The 24,294-nt window shown below is 43.5% G+C and overlaps 1 protein-coding gene across 4 annotated transcripts in view; it reads left to right on the top strand.

Annotated features, from left to right (window-relative positions):
* Positions 1-24,294, top strand: part of ADAMTS14 (ADAM metallopeptidase with thrombospondin type 1 motif 14) — a 363,846-nt gene that overhangs the window by 158,622 nt on the left and 180,930 nt on the right. For all 4 annotated transcript variants that reach the window (XM_063961436.1, XM_063961435.1, XM_063961437.1 and 1 more), the window contains exon 7: positions 13,525-13,630. In XM_063961436.1, coding sequence (XP_063817506.1) covers positions 13,525-13,630 — 106 coding nt within the window. The remainder of the gene's footprint in view (positions 1-13,524; positions 13,631-24,294) is intronic.

Below are 24,294 nucleotides of genomic sequence, written 5' to 3'. Positions count from 1 at the left end.
TTGCTTCGCTCCCCACAGTTTGGGCAAGGTTACTTTTCCCAACCGTAGTCCAGGTAAGTGGTAAATCAAGCAAAAGTTTAAAAAATATGTGACATCCCCCCCCCAAAAAAAACAACAACTTGTTGATCATGTGTGTATGTCAACCATTGTCATGTCGACATTTTTAACCTGTTGACCTTAAGCACTGTATACATTTTATCTATCGACCATTTGACCCTGTCAAGCTTTTGCATGTCGACCCTATGGTGTTGACCTATTGATTGTCTAGTTAGACAGTGTAGATCTATCATCAGGATACCATAGAATCTAGCTTATACTCCTCCCCCTCACTTTCAAAGATATCAATCGCTCCTTCCCCTCGTACATCTCTGATCTCATCTAAATTCACACTCCCTTATGTCCCCTTTGCTTTTCCTCTGATTGTCGATTTGCCACCACATTGATTACTTCCTCTATTCCGCCATCAGGAACTCCTGTGCTGCTCCACACCTCGGGAACTCACTCCACCTAACCCTATTAGACCTATCCGTCTGAATTGATACGTGCCCTATAAACACACTTGTTCGTATAAGCCCACCATCCCTACTCACACTCTTAGCTCACGAACTCTGCCCTCCCTCCTCTTCTCTTCACCATTCACCTCCCAGCGATGTCCTCCACCCTCTTGGCCCCCCAAGGTACTGCGTCATAAAGTGCTGCTGTATAACTGTCACTCTGTTATATTATGCCCTCTCTGTATATTTTTTGCCCTCTATTTGAATCGTTTTATATTGTATTGTTTGTATATACCATTAATTTTCCCAGTACTTTGCCACAGACACTTGATAGCATCATATAAATAAAAGATAATACTTTGCACACATGCAGTTTCTTGTTGTTGCTACATTACCCTCTTCACCGCCTATGTTTGAGAGATTAATAAATAATTATATTTTTGTTTACTACTTTAACTGACTTCTATACAGTTGTTCTCAAACACTGCAAGTAGAGCCATTGTTTTCATCTGCGTCCAATCAGCATCAACTTGCATCCTCCCAAAGACTTCTTGTCAATCTTTAGATTACAGTCACAGAGACACACTAAAGGCGGAAAATTGGTCAGAGAATTGGGATCTAGCTATGTCTATTATAATGCAAGAAGGCAGAATCACAAGTCGTTAAGATATATTGGTCTAATAAATGACCTGATTATTCATGATGAAGAGTCTGTCTGAGTGCCGCCATCTACCTACGCTATATATATATATATATATATATATATATATAGGGTTTAAATCCCCGTTATATTTTCAACCCACAGCTGAAACTAAGATAGTTTCCACAGTTAGTAACTTATTTTTGTCACCAAGCCAAAAGTCTTTCCATATGTGACACATTAATGTATTCTTGGCACATGAGACCAGGATGATGTAACTGTTGAGGAAGATAAAGTTGTATTGGCAAGTGCCCAGCTATGCTACCAGATTTACCTTTTAGTGTTTAGCTTTTGTCTGGATTTGATCCGATAGCCACAACTGAAGAGAGTGACTCACTGCAAGTTAATCACTAGTAAATAATGTAGTATTTTCCTGCTATTTGCATTATTTTATATCTGAAATTCCCTGCAGATGGCAGCTGCCTTGTTAGAACCAAAATAACTGCCTACAAATGGATAGTTTCTGAATTCGAAGCCAGTAAGGGCCATTTAGGAACTGTGCAAAACCACAGTGCAGATGTAGTTATGTGTATGCATTTGCGGTACAAGGTGGCTATGTCTGGGGGTAGTTAAAAAAGTTTGCTCAGAGGTGTGGGAGCAGTTGAGCAACCGTGGGTATTGTTTGCTAAGCGATTAGACACAAAAACTGTATTTCATTTTGAAACACCAGCTTATTTCAGTGAAATAGAATAAGAGATGCATTTATAGGGCAGGCAGCCCTTTCTTTGCGGAAGATATAAGCAAAGAGATTGTATCTCGTCCAAAACTTACATTTGGATGCACCCTGGGTTAATTTTTTGCCACCTCATAGCCAATAATAATTTAAGGTCATGTGAATCAAAAATAATGTTTCAATGTGCTGCTGTCAGGTCCGGGTGTTTTTGTGAATCCGTTAACCCGGGACCAACCACAGGTGTGGGTGCTGGGCTATGAAGAAAGCAGGGAGGACGAAGAAAGTTCCGCTTCATATATTTATTCAAAATAACAATTCAGTAAAGAGTTAACTGACAAGTTGTTAATCATCATATTATACTGAAGTATAGCAGGAATAATATGCAAGAGAAAACTCAAAAATAAATAAAAGAAATGTTCATGGAAACATATGCAAAACAAGCTGATGAATAAATGTTGGATTGTCCAAATATAAACAAGCTTTGATGCTGAACTGCAGAATGTGATTAACTGGGTAATGCAGACATGAAGAGATAACTGTAAGGATTTGCAATGGAGTTTTGAGAGTTAACTGAGAGACTGTGAAGAATTATCCTTGTTATGACAACATAGCAAATATAAACAAGCTTTGATGCTGAACTGCAGAATGTGATTAACTGGATAATGCAGACATGAAGAGATAACTGTAAGGATTTGCAATGGAGTTTTGAGAGTTAACTGAGAGACTGTGAAGAATTATCCTTGTTATGACAACATAGCAAATATAAACAAGCTTTGATGCTGAACTGCAGAATGTGATTAACTGGATAATGCAGACATGAAGAGATAACTGTAAGGATTTGCAATGGAGTTTTGAGAGTTAACTGAGAGACTGTGAAGAATTATCCTTGTTATGACAACATAGCAAAAAGTACTGAATTGGGTTACTTGCGGGTTCCGGAGATCACTGTGAAACTGTAGTAGAAGACAAGGTGATGAATGGGTTAAATGCAGAGTTGAACAAACGAACAGCTGAGAGAAACAGAATCCTCCAGACTTTGAATGATAGGCAGACTGACAAGGTAACCTCATGCAGGACACTGGGAATCCAACTATTTCCAATAGGAGTGCAATTAACTGACAGCACAGCAGAGAGCCGGTGGATCTTTCAGCAGTGAAGGCTGCAGACGGACCTCTGGGAACGGAGGCGATATCTGGACCACGGGAATCACACAGGAATGCACGGAGAGAGCTCAGAGCTAGAGCACAGCTTTGATACAACAAAGCACTGGCCCAGAGTGACATAATCCCAGCCTACTTAAAGGCAGCACAAGCACGGGATTGGCTTACACCTGCCCACAGGTGTTTTCACAAGTGCTCAGTATTAGCTATTTGGTCTCCAACATGGCCACCTCCTATACAGCAGACACACCGCAGTGCCTTAGGCCATTTGGTCCCCGCACTCACAGTTCCCAGACTCTGCATTACCTGTGCCATTGATCACGCCGTGTCCCCACACGGGCGCACAGCACCGCGAGCAACCGCACTGGCAACGGATGAACCCCAGAACCCGCAAAGGTGAGAGACCGGTTCGTGACAGTACCCCCTCTTCTACGGGTGGTCTCCGAACACCTTTGAACCTTGTCAGGATTTTTGGAGAAGTATTTCTGTACCAGACTTGGAGCTTGAACATCTTCAGAGAAAACCCAGGATCTCTCCTCCGGACCGTAACCCTTCCAGTCGACCAGAAACTGTAAACGTTCATATCGGAAACGTAAGTCCACAATCTCTTTAACTTCAAATTCCTCATTCTGCAAAGAGTGAACTTTAGGAGATTTGGACTGGGTAGTACGGAACTTATTGAGAATCAAAGGCTTCAGTAAAGATGTATGAAAGGCGTTAGGAATTCTCAAAGACGGTGGCAACTTGACTTTGTATGACACAGGGTTGAGTACCTTTACAATGGGAAATGGACCAATGAACTTGGGAGCAAATTTCTTAGAAGGAACTTTGAACTTGAGATTGCGCGTAGAAATCCAAACTTGGTCTCCCACTTTGTAATTCGGTACAGTTTTACGTTTTCTATCTACAAAAGATTTATAACGAGCGGAAGTTTTGACCAAGGACTTACGTACACAACTTCAGATGCTAGATAGACGTTGAAGCTCTTGATCTGCTGCTGGAACCTCTAGGGCTGGCAATGGATGAAACCCTGGTGGAGAACTTCTTGGACTCTTATGTTGGGCACATTTAGGACATGCTGCTATAAACTCTTGGACATCGGCTTTGAGACGTGGCCACCAATAAGACTGTTGAATAAATTTGAGAGTCTTTAGAACCCCAGGATGACCCATGAAGGAAGAGGAGTGAGCCCAGGTAAGCAGCCGTTTTCGGAGACTTGTGGCGACAAAGGTCTTGCCAGGCGGAGGAACTGGAGAGGTTCGAGTCATTAAAAAGGACGTAGGATTCACAATGGCTTGATTCGTGGTAGCATCATTTAATTCAGAAGAAGCAAAGGACCGGGAAAGGGCATCTGCCTTTTTGTTCTGAGACCCTGGACGATAGGTGAGTTTGAAATCAAATCGTGAGAAGAAAAGCGCCCATCGAGCTTGTCGTGGATTCAAACACTGAGCTGACTGCAGATACAGAAGATTCTTATGATCAGTATAAACTGTAATGCGATGTTGAGCTCCTTCTAGAAGGTATCTCCACTCCTCAAATGCCAACTTGATGGCAAGTAACTCTTGCTCACCGATTGCATAATTACGTTCTGCCGGGAGGAACTTACGGGAGAAATATCCGCAGGGATGGACCTTTTTATCTTCAAAGACTTGTGACAACACAGCTCCTACTGCTTCTGTAGATGCATGCACCTCTAGTAGAAAGGGACGATTCAAATCAGGCTGTCGAAGAATGGGGGCTGACACAAAGGCTTGCTTTAAATCAGAGAAGGCTTTGATTGCTTCGGAAGACCAGTTCGTAGGATTTGCTCCCTTGCGAGTTAGGGCTGTGATAGGAGCAGCTAACGTAGAATAATTCTTAATGAATCTCCTATAGAAATTAGCAAAGCCAAGAAATCGCTGAATCCCCTTGAGAGTTGTAGGAGTGGACCAATCCCGGATAGCTCGCGTCTCTGGGATGGATAGCGGATGAATTTGTCCCCTAGGAGGGGTTTTGCCCGGAACCAGGACGACTGGGCAGTTCCAATCACGATGAGGAGGTAGAGAGTCTGCTGCTTGCTTACTGGAAACATCCGCAAGGGATTGATACACCGGAGGTAGATCGAAAAGGCTAATTGACCGAAGAGGTACAATTGTAGCTACACAGTCCTTGGTACAAGATTTACCCCAAGAAAGGACTTCCATGGTTTGCCAATTAAGTTGAGGATTATGTTTCTGTAGCCAAGGTAAACCAAGTATCACATCTTGAGAGGCTTTGGGAATCACGTAGAAGGAGAGGTATTCGGAATGGAGCTCACCAACTTTCATCTTGAGACATACGGTTCGATGAGTAATTATACCATCTGGAATTCGACTTCCATCCACTGCTGTAACGGCAACTGCTGCTTCCAGAGGCATGGTTTGAACTTTAGACCGTATGACAAAGGCTGAGGAGATGAAGTTCTCGGCTGCCCCGGAATCTAGGAGAGCTGAAACTTTCACTGTAGAACTTGGAACTTCTAATTGAATAGACAAGGTCGGCTCTTTCCCTGAACGTGATTCTAAAGTAACTCCTAGCTTAACCTCCCTTGAATAAGCTAGGAGGCGAGAGTTTCCCGGTCGGAGTTTGCAGAATTTAACTAAATGTTCGGAGGACCCACAGTACATGCAGAGGTTACCCTGTCGACGACGAAGTCGTTCCTTCTCTGTGAGGCGAGAGCGCCCAATCTGCATAGGTTCTTCAGTCATTACTGGAGACTGTGATGGAGAATCTTGTCGAGGTCTAGGATGATCACGTGGACTGGATCGCTCTGCCCTGGATTTCTCTAAACATCGCTCCCTGTAACGTAGATCAAGTTTGTTACAGAGAGAAATCAATTCATCCAGTTTAATTGGCACATCCCGGATAGTTAAATCATCCTTGATTCTTTCTGAAAGTCCATTCCAAAACGCGGCGATCAGGGCCTCCTCATTCCAGTTTAACTCTGAAGACAACGTGCGAAACTGAATAATATATTGACTGACAGGACGTAAACCTTGACGTAGACGGAGAATCTCCAAGGATGCTGAGGTGGTCCTGCCTGGTTCGTCAAAGATTCTCCGGAAGGAAGATACGAACTCTTTGTAATTCGAGAGGATAGGATCACCTCTCTCCCATAATGGTGATGCCCACTCCAGAGCCTGACCGGAGAGGAGGGCAATAATATATGCGACCTTAGAACGAGCTGATGGGAAACTGGCGGACATCAGTTCGAACTGGATCTCGCATTGATTCAGGAATCCTCTGCAAAGTTTTGGAGTTCCGTCAAACTTACTCGGAGAGGGTAACTGCAAGCGGGACGTAGGCAGCGTCACAGGAGAAGCTGTAGTGGTAACTGGGACATCCGGGGTTGGAATCTGGACTTGGGACGTTTTAATAGCCGTATGGAGAGTCTCTAAACGGTCTGCCATAGTTTGCATAAACTGCACTATTTGTGTCTGTATAGACTCCTGGTTTTCCAGACGGGAAAGGATATCTGACGTAGCACCGCCTCCTGCGAATTGGTCACTTGACGGATCCATGTGGCCAGTGCTTACTGTCCGGTCCGGGTGTTTTTGTGAATCCGTTAACCCGGGACCAACCACAGGTGTAGGTGCTGGGCTATGAAGAAAGCAGGGAGGACGAAGAAAGTTCCGCTTCATATATTTATTCAAAATAACAATTCAGTAAAGAGTTAACTGACAAGTTGTTAATCATCATATTATACTGAAGTATAGCAGGAATAATATGCAAGAGAAAACTCAAAAATAAATAAAAGAAATGTTCATGGAAACATATGCAAAACAAGCTGATGAATAAATGTTGGATTGTCCAAATATAAACAAGCTTTGATGCTGAACTGCAGAATGTGATTAACTGGGTAATGCAGACATGAAGAGATAACTGTAAGGATTTGCAATGGAGTTTTAAGAGTTAACTGAGAGACTGTGAAGAATTATCCTTGTTATGACAACATAGCAAATATAAACAAGCTTTGATGCTGAACTGCAGAATGTGATTAACTGGATAATGCAGACATAAGGAGAGATAACTGTAAGGATTTGCAATGGAGTTTTGAGAGTTAACTGAGAGACTGTGAAGAATTATCCTTGTTATGACAACATAGCAAATATAAACAAGCTTTGATGCTGAACTGCAGAATGTGATTAACTGGATAATGCAGACATGAAGAGATAACTGTAAGGATTTGCAATGGAGTTTTGAGAGTTAACTGAGAGACTGTGAAGAATTATCCTTGTTATGACAACATAGCAAAAAGTACTGAATTGGGTTACTTGCGGGTTCCGGAGATCACTGTGAAACTGTAGTAGAAGACAAGGTGATGAATGGGTTAAATGCAGAGTTGAACAAACGAACAGCTGAGAGAAACAGAATCCTCCAGACTTTGAATGATAGGCAGACTGACAAGGTAACCTCATGCAGGACACTGGGAATCCAACTATTTCCAATAGGAGTGCAATTAACTGACAGCACAGCAGAGAGCCGGTGGATCTTTCAGCAGTGAAGGCTGCAGACGGACCTCTGGGAACGGAGGCGATATCTGGACCACGGGAATCACACAGGAATGCACGGAGAGAGCTCAGAGCTAGAGCACAGCTTTGATACAACAAAGCACTGGCCCAGAGTGACATAATCCCAGCCTACTTAAAGGCAGCACAAGCACGGGATTGGCTTACACCTGCCCACAGGTGTTTTCACAAGTGCTCAGTATTAGCTATTTGGTCTCCAACATGGCCACCTCCTATACAGCAGACACACCGCAGTGCCTTAGGCCATTTGGTCCCCGCACTCACAGTTCCCAGACTCTGCATTACCTGTGCCATTGATCACGCCGTGTCCCCACACGGGCGCACAGCACCGCGAGCAACCGCACTGGCAACGGATGAACCCCAGAACCCGCAAAGGTGAGAGACCGGTTCGTGACAGCTGCTATCCAATTGGGTTGGGTTCGAAATGCCAGTGCTGGGGATGCCAGCGGTCAAAATACTGACCGCGGCATCCCGATGGTGAGAATCTTGACCGGGAAGGTAAGTATACTTACGTTTTCCCAATGTCCCCCTCCATTAGTTTCAATAGACTGCTGCCCTTATCATTGTTGCACACATTTGAAAGTTATATTTCTATAAAATCATTTAAGCCGTAAAGAAGCCTAAATCAAGCAGTATTTTAGGAGAAAGACAGAAAAGTTTAAGGTGCTGATTCAGAGTTGTATGAAAGCCTGCCACAAATACAGGCACATTGCAGATATTCTCCCACAGGCAGATTGCACACACCTATGGCATTGTACAGCTCCCATTCATCCTCTTGTGAATGTAGCCTTCATCACTGTCACCTTTACACCAGGTGCAAGAGGTTATCCTAACCAGTTACACCTCCTCTACACAATCCACACTTTACATGATTTCTCTTTCTACACTCTCTCATCTCTCTATCACCTGGACAACATTGCTGTGTGACTGGCTCATACAGGCCACCGAGAACCTCTGCAATCTGGCTGGACCATCATGCAATATGTAGCACCTACCTACTGTATGTGAATCAATGCTTATCTCCCTAAAGTGTTGTTTTATTGCTATTTCTTCCTAAGTGTAAAGCGCTACAGGAAATGTTATATAAGTAACTGGTAGTAATAATAATAATAATAAAAAGAGGTTAATCTAAAATCTGATGGATCTCTGCGCATGCCCTGGTTCCACCCAGTTACGTAGTTTCAGCCTTGATGACCGAGCGGCGAGCAGCAATTCATATAAATTGCAGCTGGTAAAGACGAAGACACCAACAGTACACACAAGTGTTCCGCATAATCTGTCTAACACTCACCCCAAACACTGACTCAGTCTTCAAGGATAAAATGAACCCTATTGGTAGATCATGAGTTCTATCTGTGCTTTCACATTTTTTATTTTTATAGTCTATTCCCCTATAGTCTCATATTGTTTACTTTGGTGCTTTTTTGTTTACAGATGTCAGTACACATAATGATTTCTGATATTACAGATGTCAGTACACATAATGATTTCTGATATTACAGATGTCAGTACACATAATGATTTCTGATATTACAGATGTCAGTACACATAATGATTTCTGATATTACAGATGTCAGTACACATAATGATTTCTGATATTAGCCGTTTGAATTTACCAACCATTGTACATGGTCAGTGAAAGGGGAGGCATTCGATATGCCGGCTGTCGGGATCCCGGCGCTCAGCATACCAGTTCCGGGATCCCTGGAGGGAGAATAAATAGTGTGGCGAGTGCAGCGCGGCGAGCACAGTAAACCTGCAAGGGGCTCTTTTGTGCTCACCCCGCTGCCGACAGTCGGGATCCGGGAGCCGGTAACCCGACAGCCGGCATAACGTAGTAGACCCAGTGGAGTCTCATAATTGTTCTCTTTCTTGCTGTTAATTGCTGTGGTAAGAGTAGTAAGAGTACTGCAGGTTATAGTTTTATTTAGTGGAATGGTTAGTTGTACTGCATCACAGTACAGGTTGAGTATCCCATATTCATATATTCCGAAATACGGAATTTTTTGAGTGAGACTGAGATAGTGACACCTTTGTTTTCTGATGGCTCAATGTACACAAACATTGTTTAATGCACAAAGTTATTAAACATATTGGCTAAAATTACCTTCAGGCTGTGTGTATAAGGTGTATATGAAACATAAATGCATTCTGTGCTTAGATTTAGGTCTCATCAACATGATATCTCATTATGTTATGCAATTATTCCACAATACGAAAAAATCTGATATCCAAAATACTTCTGGCCCCATGTATTTTGGATATGGGATACTCAACCTGTACTGAGGCCTTGGGTTCGATTCCTGCCAACTGTGTAGGTTTTGTATGTTTTCCCTGTGTCTGTGTTACATTTGTCTGGGTACTCTGTAAGCTCCCCTGGGCCAGGGACTTATATAAAAAGACAAATATTCTCTGTAGATCGCTAATAACTGTTAAATAGTTTGTAGAATGAAATAAAAATATTTATAATTTAATAGAAATGTCCACCTATATTACACAGGTAGCCGTTCTGTACTGTGTAACATATGCATTATTTATTATGTAAAACCATGTTGAAAATTGAGCTTTACTTACAGTACGTATGTTAACTCCTTGCTGGCTGCAGTAATATAGCTAGATCTATAACGGCTAATGCTAACCACTGTCATTACTGAATACCTTTGCAGCATGAGTAACCTATAAATGTTGATGATAGATTTTGCAAGTTTCTAGATCACTGATAAAGTCTAGCCTGCTTGTGATGGCCTGCAAGGAATGAGACCCTGAGCACCAGTTACATCCCCTGACTATGTCTAGCTAAATTGTATGTCAGAGAGCTGCTTACGAAAGAACACAGGCACGATAAGCTGCACGCAAACGGTGACACGTCTGGTAAACAATTTACCTCTTCAAAGCACGACCACCCTGCTGAATATACTGGAGTTCCAATTTCCAAAAATCAGTGAGCAAGAGATCTTAACACTTGTTAGACACAGACAAAGGGTTGCATACACATTTCATACCTTTTTAAACATACTTTAAATATATTCCCGGTAAAGACAGCTGCCTGAAGAGAAGTGCAATGCAAAAATTGGTCAGTGTAGGAATGTTTTTGTTTAGTGTATGTTCTTAGGATGCTAATGAGGTCAGTATGGCTTGCACTGTTCACAAGTCACTGCCTGCTAGACTTCAAGGGAATGCAGTAACTCCAGAATAGTGCTGGATGCCTGGAAATAGAGGTGATTTTTCAGTGTGTTTAGTGTATGAAGTTTAGTCTTTTTCTCATATCCTGCTGAGCTGAACGAGAAGTGTTGTAATTGCTTCATCATTGTGCACAGAGAAATAATGGTGTATATTTACCCGTATGTAGACTTGTGCTCATCTTTATGATGCAACAGCTTAGTATGCTACTCAACATCATCATCAGGGTGCACTTACACCAACCTGTGCCTGGTGCAAATGATACCCCTGGAAACATGCATATTTATGCACCTTACAAATCCACATAGCTCGCATTTCTGTCTACACGTCCTCATTGAACTTTGCCAAATACCGCCAAGTTAAACCTCTTCATTCATAAGTGGCAATGCTTTTGATACTCGAAGCACATGTACATGCAGTGATTCAAAAGGCAGGGTGCATTTTGTCATGTGGGTCGTTCCCAACTCATATATATAAAGGTTGGGTATGATATCAAGGGGTTCAGCATGCCGACAGTGGCATCCTGATGTTCAAAATCCCACTGTAAGTATTGTAACCATAATGGTAACCCTATTCCTTACCCTAACTGTCTCCTCCCATAACCTAACCCTCACCCTAATGCCTAACCCCTCTACTTATCATCAGGATTTTGAGTGTCTGCATTCTGCTGCTGAGATCCTGACCGTCGGCATGTACCATGCTGCGAACCACTTGTGACACCTTATAAACAAGATGCAAATATATACAGCGCATCCGGAAAGTATTCACAGCGCTTCACTTTTTCCACATTTTATTATGTTACAGCCTTATTCCAAACTGAAATAAATTATTTTTTTGCCTCAAAATTTTACACACAATACCCCATAATGACAACGTGAAAAAAGTTTTTTTGAGATTTTTGCAAATTGTTTACAAATAAAAAACTAAGTAATCACATGTACGTAAGTATTAACAGCCTTTGCTCAATACTTTGTTGACGCACCTTTGGCAGCAATTACAGTCTCAAGTCTTTTTGAATGTGATGCCACAAGCTTGGCACACCGATCTTTGGGCAGTATCGCCCATTCCTCTTTGCAGCCCTTCTCAAGTTCCATCAGGTTGGATGGAGGGCGTCGGTGCACAGCCATTTTCAGATCTCTCCAGAGATGTTCAATCAGATTCAAGTCTGGGCTCTGGCTGGGCCACTCAAGGACATTCACAGAGCTGTCCTGGAGCCACTCCTTTGATATCTTGGCTTTGTGCTTAGGGTCGTTGTCCTGCCGAAAGATGAACCGTTTTGTTTCTCATGGTCTGAGAGTCCTTCAGGTGCATTTTTGCAAACTCCAGGTGGGCTGCCATGTGCTTTTTCCTAAGGAGTGGCTTCCGTCTGGCCACTCTATCATACAGGCCTGATGGGTGGATTGCTGCAGAGATGGTTGTCCTTCTTGAAGGTTCTCCTCTCTCCACAGAGGAATGCTGTAGCTCTGAAAGAGTGACCATCGGGTTGTTGGTCACCGTCCTGACTAGGGCCCTTCTCCCCCGATCGCTCAGTTTAGACGGAGACCAGCTCTAGGAAGAGTCCTGGTGGTTCCGAACTTCTTCTATTTACGGATGATGGAGGCCACTGTGCTCATTGGGACCTTCAAAGCAGCAGATATTTTTCTTTACCCATACCCAGATTTGTGCCTCGAGACAATCCTGTCTCGGAGGTCTACAGACAATTCCTTTGACTTCATGCTTGGCTTGTGCTCAGATATGCACAGTCAAGTATGGGACCTTATATAGACAGGTGTGTGCCTTTCCAAATCATGTCCAATCAACTGCATTTACCACAGGTGGACTCCAGTTAAGCTATAGGAACGTCTCAAGGATGATTAGTGGAAACAGGATGCACCTGAGCTCAATTTTGAGCTTCATGGCAAAGGCTGTGAATACTTATGTACATGTGATTTCTTAGTTTTTATTTTTAATAAATTAGCAAAAATCTTGTAAAAGCTTTTTTATGTTGTCATTACGGGGTATTGCGGGTCATTCCGAGTTGATAGCTCGCTGCCGTTTTTTGCAGCGCAGCGAACAGGTTACTACTGCGCATGCATATGCACCGCAATGCGCAGGTGCGTCGTACAGGTGCAAAGTGGATCGTTGCTGGGCGATGGATTTAACAAAGAATCCATTCGCACAGCCGATCGCAAGGAGATTGACAGGAAGAGGGCGTTTGTGGGTGGCAGCTGACCGTTTTCAGGGAGTGTTTGGAAAAACGCAGGCGTGTCCAAGCGTTTGCAGGGTGGGTGTCTGACGTCAATTCCGGGACCAAAAAGACTGAAGTGATTGCAAGGGCTGAGTAAGTCCAGAGCTACTCAGAAACTGCGAAAAACTTTTTCGTCCCGCTCGACTGCACACGCGTTCGCACACTTGCAAAGCGAAAATACACTCCCCCGTGGGCGGCGACTATGCGTTTGCACGGCTGCTAAAAGTAGCTAGCGAGTGATCAACTCGGAATGAGGGCCCTTGTGTGTAGAATTTTGAGGGAAAAAATAAATTTATTCCATTTTAGAATAAGGCTGTAACATAACAAAATGTGGAAAAAGTGAAGCGCTGTGAATACTTTCCAGATGCACTGTATGTATATCATATATATATATATATATATATACTGTATATATACATACAGAGTATTTGTACATTAAAAAATATTTGGAATAGGATTAATGTATCAATCTGGAGCACACTCTGAGTTTATCCTTCTTGTCTGATGTACTGTAACACTTTGTGCTCCTTTTATTTCCACTAGGTTATGCTCCAGTGACGGGTATGTGTCACCCACTGCGTAGTTGTACCTTGAACCACGAGGATGGATTTTCTTCTGCATTTGTGGTTGCCCATGAGACAGGCCACGTGTGAGTATACTGTTTTTCTTCTTCTGTTTTTTATATAAAGCATGGGATGGGAATTGGGATACAAAAATGGAAAAAAAGGGAGGGGAACAGGAAGGATACACACTTTTGAGCAACTTCTGTACTTATATAAACAGCATGAGGCAGCCACAGTGCTGCAAGACACATCAGTTGGTACAAAAGAGTAACAGTTGTCCAGAAAAAAATAACAATGTACAATAATGGTGCCCACATTCGCTGCGATTCTCGCATGCTATTTGATCTTTATAGTTCAAAAGCATTGCGTCTACTTCAAATCACACCGTGTGTATTGTCCCTTGAGATGCACGCTCCAGTCTAGTCCATATCTCAAGGCAATATGGTATGTGCAGGCAGGTATTTCTGAGATACATCGCATACATTACATATTGTAGTGTAGGCAAATTCAGGTGTAGTTGAAATCGCATGTAGTTCAAATAGCATACCACTAAAGTACAAATCTTATATCACATAGTATAGTTCAAACCATAAGACTGGAATAGCAAAATCACTACTAATAATGAGGCCTGACAGTGAAAATAAACAAATACTATATAAAATAAAAAATGTGTCCTGGTTTTTTATGTGACAGTATTGCTTACCCTTGAAAATATGGAGCACATAAAACTGTAAATCTACTAACTTTATTAGTGATATGTAATTCATTGTGATTTGGTAAAACATAGAGAGTAAACAGTCTGAAACATTAACATTCAAAAAATAATTGAGAAAAAAAAAATATATATATATATATATATATATTGGGGCTTTTAGTTTTAAGGAGGTACACACGTAGAGATGTGTGCTTAAAATCTAAGCAATCTGACTAGATTGCTTAGAAATTAAGCACATATCGCTCAGTGTGTATAGCCCAAAGCGATAGCGATGCGCAGCCCCGCAGATCACAATCGCTGACTCTAGATTGGCCTGCATGCATGCAAAATCTAGTCAGATCGCTCACTTCACCGCTGGGTGAAGTGAGCGTTTCCTCTCCCCGCACAGCACACATCGCGCTGAGGGGTATATGTATGAAGCATGGCAACCAATCAGCATTGAAGTAACCTTTGTAATTTGCATACTATGAAATTATACAGAGCAGCTGATTAGTTGCCATGGGCAACTTCTCCACTGGCTCACTTCTCCACTCTTATCACTGCTTCATACATTTACCCCTGAGTGCTGAGCGATCTGTACTAGATCGCTCAGCACACATCCCTGGGAGAAATCTCCCAGTGTGTACCCCCCTTTACTATCAGGCTGGGTTCATAATGGTTGAAATTTTACTTCAAATGACGTGATAGGGTAAAACAATTTAGTAAAAAGAATAAACTACAGTAACTAATAATATTAGATCATTGCAAGATAAGACATTAGCCTTTGTTGTCCAAACTGGTAACAAAACTGATAACAGCTAATTGCAGGTGTGACGTTACTGTTTGTAAATAATCTCTTTTGCTGAAATAAAAAGTCACAAGCAAAAGTAGTTTCAAGTATTACACATTGACAGATTTAGACAATTTACCATGTGATGGTAGGATTGTTTAATGTAAGATTAAAAAGAAAATAGTCAACTGATGACAAGTACTTGCTTCACAGTGAGGTTATCTCCAGTCTCTGCACATCTGGAGATCAAAGAACATGTGATGACTCCATGTGCACTGCATTGCACTGACCACCTGGAGCTTACAATTAGGTGCATATTTTGGGGAATTAAATAGTTTGAACTTCTGGTAAGCACATTTTTTAAGCAAATTCATCATAAGCTTTTGTTATTGTTTCTATGAAGCCCACTCTGTGTTACATACACATTGGTTTAGACATTCGCTCACTCATAACCACAGGAGATTATCAGGGGGTGCAGGAGTACATAGAGCATCACAGATATAATCCAGACACCATTACTCACTGTAATACTTTAACCTTCCACCCAACTAATAGAACGGCAGGGGCCTGATGCATTAAAACCAGTCAGTTGCTACAGACACTAAAATGTCAGCAGCATCCAGACACTGGACCATCCCTCTTAGAAATCAGACCTTCGTCATTCTGCTAGGTGACAGATATAGCAAATACAGTATATTAGAAGATTACACTGAGTGGCGTATAAATGCAGATATAGAAATGTGTAACTTCTGTGCTGTCTATTTATGAGGCACAAGACTTGCAGAATATAGCACATCTTCATATCAGCGATCGCACAGATTTTTACAGGTCAGATCATGTACAGTATATTTACTGCCACACTGAGGCCCACATTCAGCATGGATTGCATTTGTAATTATCGCAGGATCCATCCATATGATTATCACAGGACCAATCCATACTGAATAACCACTTGAATACAGTTCTGGTACTTTTTGCATCTGATGGATGCAAACATTAGATTTAGGAAGCCCACAGTGCTGTTATCACGGTATACTGCTTATTTCACACGTACTTATACAAAATGTGGCTCATTTGTAAGATTGTGGTTTGTAGGGCCTGATTCATGTATGTAAAACAAAAAGCAAATAACTTTGTGTCTGGAACAAAACATGTTACCATGCAAGGGAAGTAAATACATTTATATTTTTTCAGTGCACGTAAATACTGGCTGCTTTTGCATGTAACCTCAAATGTTAGACCATTTAATTTTTACACTGCAATTCAGATTTCAGTTTGAGCACACCCCACCTAAATCTAAATCTGTCTGCACATGTTATATCTGCCCCACCTGCAGTGCAGCATGGTCTTGCCCAGTTGCTTGCTTTTTTTCTTTACATAAATCAGGCCCTTAGTTACAATGGGCCTTATTCAGAGGTGGACGCAAATGTCGTCTCCACTGCTATTGCCACAACCACTGTCTTGTGTACAGAGGCACCTTCATGCATGTGAAGTGCCCACCCTTGTCAGCTTTGGATCATCGTAGATGACCCTTTGTATCTGTTAGAAGATTTATCATTCTCTTAATCTCTTTATCCAGCACATTGGAGAACTATGTAAAGTGTTTGCTGTGCACCGTTCTTAGGCCCTCATTCCGAGTTGTTCGCTCGTTATTTTCCTTTGCATCGGTGCGATTTTCCGCTAACTGCGCATGCGCAATGTTCGCACTGCGGCTGCGTCAAGTAAATTTGCTAAGAAGTTTGGTATTTTACTCACGGCATTACGAGGTTTTTTCTTCGTTCTGGTGATTGACAGGAAGTGGGTGTTTCTGGGCGGAAACTGGACGTTTTATGGGTGTGTGTGTGTGTGTGTGAAAAAACGCTGCAGTTTCTGGGAAAACCGCGGGAGTGGCTGGAGAAACGGGGGAGTGCCTGGGCGAACGCTGGGTGTGTTTATTAGAGATGAGCGCCTGAAATTTTTCGGGTTTTGTGTTTTGGTTTTGGGTTCGGTTCCGCGGCCGTGTTTTGGGTTCGAACGCGTTTTGGCAAAACCTCACCGAATTATTTTTGTCGGATTCGGGTGTGTTTTGGATTCGGGTGTTTTTTTCAAAAAACCCTAAAAAACAGCTTAAATCATAGAATTTGGGGGTAATTTTGATCCCAAAGTATTATTAACCTCAAAAAACATAATTTACACTCATTTTCAGCCTATTCTGAACACATCACACCTCACAATATTATTTTTAGTCCTAAAATTTGCACCGAGGTCGCTGTGTGAGTAAGATAAGCGACCCTAGTGGCCGACACAAACACCGGGCCCATCTAGGAGTGGCACTGCAGTGTCACGCAGGATGTCCCTTCCAAAAAACCCTCCCCAAACAGCACATGACGCAAAGAAAAAAAGAGGCGCAATGAGGTAGCTGTGTGAGTAAGATTAGCGACCCTAGTGGCCGACACAAACACCGGGCCCATCTAGGAGTGGCACTGCAGTGTCACGCAGGATGTCCCTTCCAAAAAACCCTCCCCAAACAGCACATGACGCAAAGAAAAAAAGAGGCGCAATGAGGTAGCTGACTGTGTGAGTAAGATTAGCGACCCTAGTGGCCGACACAAACACCGGGCACATCTAGGAGTGGCACTGCAGTGTCACGCAGGATGTCCCTTCCAAAAAACCCTCCCCAAACAGCACATGACGCAAAGAAAAAAAGAGGCGCAATGAGGTAGCTGTGTGAGTAAGATTAGCGACCCTAGTGGCCGACACAAACACCGGGCCCATCTAGGAGTGGCACTGCAGTGTCACGCAGGATGTCCCTTCCAAAAAACCCTCCCCAATCAGCACATGATGCAAAGAAAAAGAAAAGAAAAAAGAGGTGCAAGATGGAATTATCCTTGGGCCCTCCCACCCACCCTTATGTTGTATAAACAAAACAGGACATGCACACTTTAACCAACCCATCATTTCAGTGACAGGGTCTGCCACACGACTGTGACTGATATGACGGGTTGGTTTGGACCCCCCCCAAAAAAGAAGCAATTAATCTCTCCTTGCACAAACTGGCTCTACAGAGGCAAGATGTCCACCTCATCTTCACCCTCCGATATATCACCGTGTACATCCCCCTCCTCACAGATTATCAATTCGTCCCCACTGGAATCCACCATCTCAGCTCCCTGTGTACTTTGTGGAGGCAATTGCTGCTGGTCAATGTCTCCGCGGAGGAATTGATTATAATTCATTTTAATGAACATCATCTTCTCCACATTTTCTGGATGTAACCTCGTACGCCGATTGCTGACAAGGTGAGCGGCGGCACTAAACACTCTTTCGGAGTACACACTTGTGGGAGGGCAACTTAGGTAGAATAAAGCCAGTTTGTGCAAGGGCCTCCAAATTGCCTCTTTTTCCTGCCAGTATAAGTACGGACTGTGTGACGTGCCTACTTGGATGCGGTCACTCATATAATCCTCCACCATTCTATCAATGTTGAGAGAATCATATGCAGTGACAGTAGACGACATGTCCGTAATCGTTGTCAGGTCCTTCAGTCCGGACCAGATGTCAGCATCAGCAGTCGCTCCAGACTGCCCTGCATCACCGCCAGCGGGTGGGCTCGGAATTCTGAGCCTTTTCCTCGCACCCCCAGTTGCGGGAGAATGTGAAGGAGGAGATGTTGACAGGTCGCGTTCCGCTTGACTTGACAATTTTGTCACCAGCAGGTCTTTCAACCCCAGCAGACCTGTGTCTGCCGGAAAGAGAGATCCAAGGTAGGCTTTAAATCTAGGATCGAGCACGGTGGCCAAAATGTAGTGCTCTGATTTCAACAGATTGACCACCCGTGAATCCTTGTTAAGCGAATTAAGGGCTGCATCCACAAGTCCCACATGCCTAGCGGAATCGCTCCGTGTTAGCTCCTTCTTCAATGCCTCCAGCTTCTTCTGCAAAAGCCTGATGAGGGGAATGACCTGACTCAGGCTGGCAGTGTCTGAACTGACTTCACGTGTGGCAAGTTCAAAGGGCATCAGAACCTTGCACAACGTTGAAATCATTCTCCACTGCACTTGAGACAGGTGCATTCCATCTCCTATATCGTGCTCAATTGTATAGGCTTGAATGGCCTTTTGCTGCTCCTCCAACCTCTGAAGCATATAGAGGGTTGAATTCCACCTCGTTACCACTTCTTGCTTCAGATGATGGCAGGGCAGGTTCAGTAGTTTTTGGTGGTGCTCCAGTCTTCTGTACGTGGTGCCTGTACGCCGAAAGTGTCCCGCAATTTTTCTGGCCACCGACAGCATCTCTTGCACGCCCCTGTCGTTTTTTAAAAAATTCTGCACCACCAAATTCAAGGTATGTGCAAAACATGGGACGTGCTGGAATTTGCCCATATTTAATGCACACACAATATTGCTGGCGTTGTCCGATGCCACAAATCCACAGGAGAGTCCAATTGGGGTAAGCCATTCCGCGATGATCTTCCTCAGTTGCCGTAAGAGGTTTTCAGCTGTGTGCGTATTCTGGAAAGCGGTGATACAAAGCGTAGCCTGCCTAGGAAAGAGTTGGCGTTTGCGAGATGCTGCTACTGGTGCCGCCGCTGCTGTTCTTGCGGCGGGAGTCCATACATCTACCCAGTGGGCTGTCACAGTCATATAGTCCTGACCCTGCCCTGCTCCACTTGTCCACATGTCCGTGGTTAAGTGGACATTGGGTACAACTGCATTTTTTAGGACACTGGTGAGTCTTTTTCTGACGTCCGTGTACATTCTCGGTATCGCCTGCCTAGAGAAGTGGAACCTAGATGGTATTTGGTAACGGGGGCACACTGCCTCAATAAATTGTCTAGTTCCCTGTGAACTAACGGCGGATACCGGACGCACGTCTAACACCAACATAGTTGTCAAGGACTCAGTTATCCGCTTTGCAGTAGGATGACTGCTGTGATATTTCATCTTCCTCGCAAAGGACTGTTGAACAGTCAATTGCTTACTGGAAGTAGTACAAGTGGGCTTACGACTTCCCCTCTGGGATGACCATCGACTCCCAGCGGCAACAACAGCAGCGCCAGCAGCAGTAGGCGTTACACGCAAGGATGCATCGGAGGAATCCCAGGCAGGAAAGGACTCGTCAGACTTGCCAGTGACATGGCCTGCAGGACTATTGGCATTCCTGGGGAAGGAGGAAATTGACACTGAGGGAGTTGGTGGGGTGGTTTGCGTGAGCTTGGTTACAAGAGGAAGGGATTTACTGGTCAGTGGACTGCTTCCGCTGTCACCCAAAGTTTTTGAACTTGTCACTGACTTATTATGAATGCGCTGCAGGTGACGTATAAGGGAGGATGTTCCGAGGTGGTTAACGTCCTTACCCCTACTTATTACAGCTTGACAAAGGGAACACACGGCTTGACACCTGTTGTCCGCATTTCTGGTGAAATACCTCCACACCGAAGAGCTGATTTTTTTGGTATTTTCACCTGGCATGTCAACGGCCATATTCCTCCCACGGACAACAGGTGTCTCCCCGGGTGCCTGACTTAAACAAACCACCTCACCATCAGAATCCTCCTGGTCAATTTCCTCCCCAGCGCCAGCAACACCCATATCCTCCTCATCCTGGTGTACTTCAACACTGACATCTTCAATCTGACTATCAGGAACTGGACTGCGGGTGCTCCTTCCAGCACTTGCAGGGGGCATGCAAATAGTGGAAGGCGCATGCTCTTCACGTCCAGTGTTGGGAAGGTCAGGCATCGCAAACGACACAATTGGACTCTCCTTGTGGATTTGGGATTTCAAAGAACGCACAGTTCTTTGCGGTGCTTTTGCCAGCTTGAGTCTTTTCAGTTTTCTAGCGAGAGGCTGAGTGCTTCCATCCTCATGTGAAGCTGAACCACTAGCCATGAACATAGGCCAGGGCCTCAGCCGTTCCTTGCCACTCCGTGTGGTAAATGGCATATTGGCAAGTTTACGCTTCTCCTCCGACAATTTTATTTTAGGTTTTGGAGTCCTTTTTTTTCTGATATTTGGTGTTTTGGATTTGACATGCTCTGTACTATGACATTGGGCATCGGCCTTGGCAGACGACGTTGCTGGCATTTCATCGTCTCGGCCATGACTAGTGGCAGCAGCTTCAGCACGAGGTGGAAGTGGATCTTGATCTTTCCCTAATTTTGGAACCTCAACTTTTTTGTTCTCCATATTTTATAGGCAGAACTAAAAGGCACCTCAGGTAAACAATGGAGATGGATGGATTGGATAGTTTACTAGTATACAATTATGGACGGACTGCCACGGTTAGGTGGTATAAAAAAACCACGGTTAGGTGGTATATATTATAATAATAATACAATTATGGATGGACGGACTGCCTGCCGACTGCCGACACAGAGGTAGCCACAGCCGTGAACTACCGCACTGTACACTGGTTGATAAAGAGATAGTAGTATACTCGTAACAACTAGTATGACACTATGACGACGGTATAAAGAATGGAAAAAAAACCACGGTTAGGTGGTATATATTATAATAATAATACAATTATGGATGGACGGACTGCCTGCCGACTGCCGACACAGAGGTAGCCACAGCCGTGAACTACCGCACTGTACACTGGTTGATAAAGAGATAGTAGTATACTCGTAACAACTAGTATGACACTATGACGACGGTATAAAGAATGGAAAAAAAACCACGGTTAGGTGGTATATATTATAATAATAATACAATTATGGATGGACGGACTGCCTGCCGACTGCCGACACAGAGGTAGCCACAGCCGTGAACTACCGCACTGTACACTGGTTGATAAAGAGATAGTAGTATACTCGTAACAACTAGTATGACACTATGACGACGGTATAAAGAATGGAAAAAAAACCACGGTTAGGTGGTATATATTATAATAATAATACAATTATGGATGGACGGACTGCCTGCCGACTGCCGACACAGAGGTAGCCACAGCCGTGAACTACCGCACTGTACACTGGTTGATAAAGAGATAGTAGTATACTCGTAACAACTAGTATGACACTATGACGACGGTATAAAGAATGGAAAAAAAACCACGGTTAGGTGGTATATATTATAATAATAATAATACAATTATTGATGGACGGACTGCCTGCCGACTGCCGACACAGAGGTAGCCACAGCCGTGAACTACCGCACTGTACACTGGTTGATAAAGAGATAGTAGTATACTCGTAACAACTAGTATGACACTATGACGACGGTATAAAGAATGAAAAAAAAACCACGGTTAGGTGGTATATATTATAATAATAATACAATTATGGATGGACGGACTGCCTGCCGACTGCCGACACAGAGGTAGCCACAGCCGTGAACTACCGCACTGTACACTGGTTGATAAAGAGATAGTAGTATACTCGTAACAACTAGTATGACACTATGACGACGGTATAAAGAATGGAAAAAAAACCACGGTTAGGTGGTATATATTATAATAATAATACAATTATGGATGGACGGACTGCCTGCCGACTGCCGACACAGAGGTAGCCACAGCCGTGAACTACCGCACTGTACACTGGTTGATAAAGAGATAGTAGTATACTCGTAACAACTAGTATGACACTATGACGACGGTATAAAGAATGAAAAAAAAACCACGGTTAGGTGGTATATATTATAATAATAATACAATTATGGATGGACGGACTGCCTGCCGACACAGAGGTAGCCACAGCCGTGAACTACCGCACTGTACACTGGTTGATAAAGAGATAGTAGTATACTCGTAACAACTAGTATGACACTATGACGACGGTATAAAGAATGGAAAAAAAACCACGGTTAGGTGGTATATATTATAATAATAATACAATTATGGATGGACGGACTGCCTGCCGACTGCCGACACAGAGGTAGCCACAGCCGTGAACTACCGCACTGTACACTGGTTGATAAAGAGATAGTAGTATACTCGTAACAACTAGTATGACACTATGACGACGGTATAAAGAATGGAAAAAAAACCACGGTTAGGTGGTATATATTATAATAATAATACAATTATGGATGGACGGACTGCCTGCCGACTGCCGACACAGAGGTAGCCACAGCCGTGAACTACCGCACTGTACACTGGTTGATAAAGAGATAGTAGTATACTCGTAACAACTAGTATGACACTATGACGACGGTATAAAGAATGGAAAAAAAACCACGGTTAGGTGGTATATATTATAATAATAATACAATTATGGATGGACGGACTGCCTGCCGACTGCCGACACAGAGGTAGCCACAGCCGTGAACTACCGCACTGTACACTGGTTGATAAAGAGATAGTTGTATACTCGTAACAACTAGTATGACACTATGACGGTATAAAGAAAGAAAAAAAAATACCACGGTTAGGTGGTATATATTGTAATACAATTATGGATGGACGGACTGCCTGCCGAGTTCCGACTGCCGACACAGAGGTAGCCACAGCCGTGAACTACCGCACTGTACTGTGTCTGCTGCTAATATAGACTGGTTGATAAAGAGATAGTATACAATACATACAACAATGAATATACTACTATACTGGTGGTCAGGCACTGGTCACCACTAGTCACACTGGCAGTGGCACTCCTGCAGCAAAAGTGTGCACTGTTTAATTTTAAATTAATATAATATTATGTACTCCTGGGGGCTCCTGCTATAACAACCTGCAGTGCTCCCCAGTCTCCCCCACAATTATTATAAGCTTTGCCTTTTATACATTGATGTGCAGCACACTGGGCTGAGCTGAGTGCACACAGACTGAGTCACACTGTGTGACTGGCTGCTGCTGTGTATCGTTTTTTTTCAGGCAGAGAACGGATATAGCAGAGAACGGATATATATTAAAATAAATAAAAGTTAACTAACAACAACTGCACTGGTCACTGTGGTAAACTCTGTCTGACTCTGCACAATCTCTCTCTCTCTTCTAATCTAATTTCTAATGGAGAGGACGCCAGCCACGTCCTCTCCCTATCAATCTCAATGCACGTGTGAAAATGGCGGCGACGCGCGGCTCCTTATATAGAATCCGAGTCTCGCGAGAATCCGACAGCGTCATGATGACGTTCGGGCGCGCTCGGGTTAACCGAGCAAGGCGGGAGGATCCGAGTCTGCTCGGACCCGTGAAAAAAACATGAAGTTCGTGCGGGTTCGGTTTCAGAGAAACCGAACCCGCTCATCTCTAGTGTTTATGACGTCAAACCAGGAACGAAACTGACTGAACTGATCGCAGTGGCAGAGTAAGTCTCGAGCTACTCAGAAACTGCTAAGAAATTT

This window comes from Pseudophryne corroboree, chromosome 3 (assembly GCF_028390025.1).
Source record: "Pseudophryne corroboree isolate aPseCor3 chromosome 3, aPseCor3.hap2, whole genome shotgun sequence".
Taxonomy (NCBI): domain Eukaryota; kingdom Metazoa; phylum Chordata; class Amphibia; order Anura; family Myobatrachidae; genus Pseudophryne; species Pseudophryne corroboree.
Note: the sequence above shows the minus strand (reverse complement) of the source record. Positions and strands in the feature narration are given on the sequence as shown.